General features: G+C 44.5%; 1 protein-coding gene across 1 annotated transcript in view; it reads right to left on the reverse strand.

Moving 5' to 3' along the window:
- Positions 1–6,000, reverse strand: part of RIMBP2 (RIMS binding protein 2) — a 77,546-nt gene that overhangs the window by 22,220 nt on the left and 49,326 nt on the right. Inside the window, 4 exon segments of the mRNA XM_066331809.1 lie at positions 868–977; positions 1,801–1,877; positions 4,442–4,500; positions 4,503–4,592. Coding sequence (XP_066187906.1) covers positions 868–977; positions 1,801–1,877; positions 4,442–4,500; positions 4,503–4,592 — 336 coding nt within the window.

Genomic DNA, 6,000 nt, shown 5'->3' on the forward strand with positions numbered 1-6,000 from the left:
CTGAAGGAGAAGGGCAATGCCACTAAAACCCCTAAAGGAGAGGGTAATGTCATGAAAACCCCTAAAAGAGAAGAGCAACGCCACTAAAACCCCTGAAGGAGAAGGGCAATGCCACTAAAACCCCTGAAGGAGAAGGGCAATGCCACTAAAACCCCTGAAGGAGAAGATCAATTGCAGCAGTAGGACATGAAATAAAGGTGCTTGACTTCAGTCAGAAGGCAGTAGAAATCAGAAGGTTTATTTAAATTCATTCAGCCCTTTTATAAGACGCTGTGCTAAGACAAGTTATTGGCCCATAGGGCTGACACCTCTGCCATTGGCTGAGTGAGAGAAATAGCAAGTAACTCCTGTTGTTATGGGAAAGGAATATTGTTTACACAAGGTGGCTTTGGGAAAAAGAAAACTGTTGAAAAGTTTCCCTTGGGAAGAGCTCAGAAATTCTCAAGCTCAGAAAATATCGGGTCCACAAGCAATGCCATTAAAACCCCTGGAGGAGAACACCTGTCCCGTGGCAGTGCTTTGAGAGTGGACAAAGATAAGGGATGAGTGAAAATGCATAAACAACACCCCCAGGTTTTGGGGACAGAAAGGCCTATTAAGGGAAATACCAGAACTGCCAGTAAGCTTTTTTGTCAACTTAAATCTTGCCAGTAGGAAAAGCTGACACTATAAAATATCTTATAATTAGCTCTGCCTACAAGGAGCGGCTTTGCTGATGCAGAAACTCTTTTAATTAACCACGACGATGAAGCTAATTTTAGCAACTGGTTTAGGAGCAGGCGAAGGAGAGAATTTGGAACGTGTTTGACAGACGAACTGCTTTCAATCTGCATGAATTAGCATGAATTCACGGATTAAATAAGATACCTTCATAGAAGCCATCCTCGTCCATGTCTCCGTAGACATAGAGGTACTTTCCTGCCGTGAGAGGGAGCTCCGCCTCCGGGTTTTCATTTGGTCCATCAAAGGGGTTGTAGCTGCAGGGAAAAAGGCAGAGCGCTGCCCAGGAGAGGGGCTACAGCTCCACGGAGGAAAATTTCCCCAGCCTGGGTCTTTGCTTCCCTTCTGAGACACATTCTGAGTGGGCTCCGGGCAGTTTGGGCCCCTGAGATCCCCCTCTATATCCCTAAACCCACATCCTTTCCTGCAGGATTTACTCAGACACTCCTCACTTAGGGCTCTCGAAAAACACTGGCCAAAATTCCCTTTGTTTTTTACAGTGGATTAAAGCAAACTCAGTTTTGGGGGCTCTTTTCCAAGTCGTTGTATTCAATTTTATGTTCCTTTCACACAAGTTCATTAAACTTCTACAGAGGCAAGGTAAAGAAAACAAAACCAGTGAGCTACATCTGAGAGAAGCTAATGAGAGACAACAAGTGCTTATTAAGTATTTAAATCTATATCCATGCTGAAAGAAACTGTTAGTCACTGAAATTTTTATGACAGTACTTCAAGCCTGAAATTTTAATGTGCAAAGTAGTGATGGACTTCAAATCTTTTCTTGCTTGAAAAAGTAATTGCTAAGGGCAGACTGAGACCTCCTGTGTGGAGCAGGAGGCCCCCATTTAATCTGATTTAGGCACTGGAGGGCAGGGGCTGGGAGAGCCAGGCCCTGCTCAGCTCCCCCTGACACCTCAGGACATGCACAGGGCACTGCTCTGCAGCCAGAGCAAACAGCACAGCTCTGCTCTCCACAGCAGGAAATCCACGTCATAACTCAGAGCAGGGATGAAGCCGAGCCAAAGGTGATGTTGAACCTTAGAGCTGTGAACTCTGTCTGTAATGGGACAGGTGCTTTACCTATAACGGGCAATGCAAAGGTGGACTTTCCCAGAATATCTCTGCTTTGAGGTATTGGAATTCTGATCATTATCCATCTGTAGAGGAGGGGAAGAAAAAAGAGAATGTTATTACAAAAAAAAAAAGAGGAATGAACAGTTTTTCTGACAAGTGATATAGATCAGTGAACACATAATATCAAGGAAAAAAAAAATAAATTCTGACATGGAACACAACTGTTTTATTTTACTTAGAAGGGCAGATTCCAGTGACTGAGTACTTAAAATAAATGCTGAGTTTAGAACTGGTACAAGTGTCAACCTCCAAACACTGGAGACCACGAGTATCACACAAAATATTGCTAACCCAACCCAATCCAGTTCAATCCAACTCAACCCAACCCAATCCAACCCACAGCATCTGTTGAATTCTACCCTTTCCACTAACTGAAGGAAGTAACATATTTTCTTCTGAATTTAACATCACATTTAATTCAATCCTACAAAGCCACACATTTGTTTTATCACAAATCCGGTCCGCAAAACCTGGAGATTTAATTGTGGTGTTGAATCAACACAGGCTCTGCCTATTTTAGCTCTCTCTCTCTCTTTACCAGATCTCTCACTGGTAAAACAGTAATTTCAGCTCTGCTTTGAGCTGGTAGAGGCTTTAAAGTGAGGGGTGAACTTCTTTCCACCTATTGTACTTTTGCTGTGAGCCATTTCAGAAAAAATGACCAACTTTTTGCCTGAGCTTGGGAGAACTTTAATTAAGGTAGAAATACTGGGTTAACCGTGGGATCAAATAAAATAAATTGTCCAAAAACTGAGCAAAACCGTACGATCTAGACAGGGTGAATACTGAGCTGCACCTTCCAGGTCTAAACTGCCAAAAGCAGATGAGGAAAATTCTCAGTGAAGCCCCTTTTATTCTGGATGAACTCCTGAGGGGTGGTTTAGCCCAGCACTCACTGCTCTGCCAGCTCCCAGGGATTCCCCCTGGGCAGCCCTGGGGGATGCAGGAAAACCTGTCAGGATAATCCCCTGACACCTTTCCAGGGGCACCTCATCGAGCACACAGCCAGGAATGGTTATTCTAGAATATTCAGAATGGTTATTATAGAAGGGCTTTGAATAGGAACAATCAGAGTAGTTGCAAATATATATTTTTGTGTCACTGGTCTATTTATATATTTATTTATTTCAGACTTCCCAGCATTATGTTTCATTTTTCAGATTTTACTCACACACCCTCCCTTGGGTCTGGGTATCTCTAAAAAGGAATGGAGCTTAATTTCTGTGAGCTTGCATAATGTAAGAGTGTATCACATAATTACACTCTAGAAGGCACAAAACGTTCAGTTCTGCAAAAGAGGGCTTGACACTCTCAGTGAGAGATAACTCAAAAATAATAGAAAAGGGGAATTAAATTTGACGTGTGCTTCTTCTGTTCCTGGCTGTTAGTTCTGCTTCCCTAAGTCTCCTTGCTAAGCTGCTTTTTCTATGGCCTCTTCAAAAAGCAGTGAATGTTTCCACTTTTCAGTAACGCTGCTACACAAATGTACACAAATATTTCCTGTGGATAATCCTCAGATATGCCCATGGAATTCCCACTATACAAGAATCCAATATTTTGTTGAATATCCTCAGGCTTGTGATCCTTTTAGAAACATTTTGATTTCATCAACTTTCATGTTTTCAGTATCAATGAATATAACATAGATAGAAAATATGCACAGACTTGCAACTTATTTATTCCTGTAAAAGTGAGCAAAGGGATTTCCTGAAATGAGGGGTGAAATCTGAAGATAATTTTCTCATGGCTATCTACCCATATAAACCACGGTATTTAATAGAAAAAACACCCTTCTACAGAGCTTCAAACATTTGTTCTATGCAGTTTTTATATTTAACTTCTGTCCTAAATATCAAAAATCAACTTGATGTAGCACCATTGAAAAGCTCTTCTGACCTTCCCATTGGGTTTCCACTGGAATTCCACTGAAAAGCAGAAAAGTTTCCTGAGAAAGGAGGACCAGAACCCTTCAGAAGTGTGACTCAATACAAAATGTAGAGCTGAATGACTTCAGTGACAACATCCTGCAATTTCACTTCCATTTTCTAGGCTCAGAACTCTTTAGGGGAAGCTGGGGAGGCTGTGAGCAGGTGGCTGCTGCAGGGAGGAGATTCACACACCACCAAAGCCAGGCAGAGAACCAGTCCTGCAAAATGAATCCTTTTCCTGTCACAGCATCCCTGGGCACTGCAGGAATTCCTGTTCCTTCTGCCCAGGCTGTGCCAAACCTCACCTTTGGGGGGATGGAGCAAAGCACTGCTGAACCCTAAGCCTAACCCAAACCTGCCTGACACAGCCCTGCCCCACAGCAGAAATGGAATTCTCTGTGTGCATCACTGAGATCTTCAGAGGAGCTCGAGTTCCTCACACACCTGATTTCTGTCCCGTGTAACTGGGACATCCACTGCAGCTCCTTTGAAAATATCACACAAATTCCCCTGATCACGTTCCCAAGCTGCCTCAGGAAATGAGAACATTCACATCTCGACTTTTTCAAAGCGGGTGCATCAGCCTGCATCAGCCTGCTGGAGCAGAGGAGCCTCAGCCCTGAACCACTTCTGCAGTAAAAAAATCCCAAAAGACTCACGTCTGAATCAAATCTGCATCTTGGGGTCCCAGATCTTGACTTGGACAGGAATGTAGGTTGACAGACAGCTGTTCTGGTTTGTCTCCAGAGATCTGAAGGGGTCGGATGAACTCTGAAATCACACAGCGACTTCCAGAAGGGCTTTCATGACCTGGCAGCCAACAGAGCACAGGGCAGAGTCAGGGCTGGCTCTCGGGCAGGAACACTGCCAGAACACAGCACAAGGTGGTTCTCCTCCCTGGTAACCATCACTCAGGAGGGAGACTGTGGTGGGCAGACTGCAGAGCCAGGAGCAGCTCAGCCTGCCAGCCCCCAGACTGCCGGGAAACTGCTGAACTCAACAACACGAGACATAAGGCAGGGAGTGAAGGCACTTAAATCCAAAGAACTCAAAGGTGAAGTTTCCCCCAGTGAAAAAAGCCCCACCTTTGTTCTGAGCCCTTGCTGTGTGTGGGGAAGTTGTGTGACACACGATGTGACACACTGTGTGACACACTGTGACACACCCAGCACCCACAGCTGCTGACGGAACCTTTACTCCTTTTGGGGCCTTTGTCACACACTGGAAATCAGAATCAAGTCATCCATTTCTCCTCTAACAAAGAGCCTGAAGTGCTGATGATCTAGTTGGCAGGGTGTTCACTTTGCAATGAAGTTGTTTGGCTTTTGGCAGGCAGGAAGTGCCAGGGGCACCTGCTCCATTTCCCAGGAGCTCCTCCCTGACACCAGCACTAAACCACATTAATGATCCCAGGGCCGTCCCTCCAGTTTCTAAACATGGAAACCGAGGCTGTGCAAAAGGAAAAACCTCCAAAAATCCTTCTGGAATATTGTTACTGTGCTTTTTAAAAACATATATACTGCACACTGAATAACCTCCCAAGGGGCTGAACACTGTTACCCCATGACCCAGGTGAAAACCAGAGGTGAGACAGGTAAAAAGAACAACATCATCGAGGCTGCAAGGGAGACTAATAAACCTGAGTGAAACCACTTGTACATTTTACCTTTGCCTGTTGGTTTATTCCCCAAAGCACGTGGAACTGTCAGCTGAGCTGGATTTTACCTGCAGCAGCAGCTCCAGCAGAGCACAGTGAGCTGCTGGCACATCCAGATGTGCAGAGTGCATTCTGCCTCTCATTAACATAACAAGCCTGGCTTTGATTTTGCAGCCCCTGAATGTGTGTGGGTTCAGCATTTCCTCTCCTGTTCTGCCAGAATGGACAGAAATGTTTTCTACTGTGAATTTCAAGGTTCCCAATCCACGTCACCAGAATTATCAGAGGAACCTCTTTGTTCACACTGCAGAGGAGAATAAGCTCCAGGAAGGGAGCTTATCCATCAGAGGGTTTTTCTGGCGTGCTCATTAGCCCAATATGATTAATTTTCTCTGCATCACTGTAATTTACAGCAGGCCAGCTCAAGCACATTGACAGTAGGGAAATACACAACTCACCACACAAAAGATTAATTACAGCCAGCCCCACTCAGAGCAATCCCCAGGCTGGAAAAGGGCACATTTTTTATTCTTGGAACCTATCACATCTCTGACAGAAAAG

The sequence above is a fragment of the Sylvia atricapilla genome, chromosome 17 (assembly GCF_009819655.1).
Source record: "Sylvia atricapilla isolate bSylAtr1 chromosome 17, bSylAtr1.pri, whole genome shotgun sequence".
Taxonomy (NCBI): Eukaryota; Metazoa; Chordata; class Aves; order Passeriformes; family Sylviidae; genus Sylvia; species Sylvia atricapilla.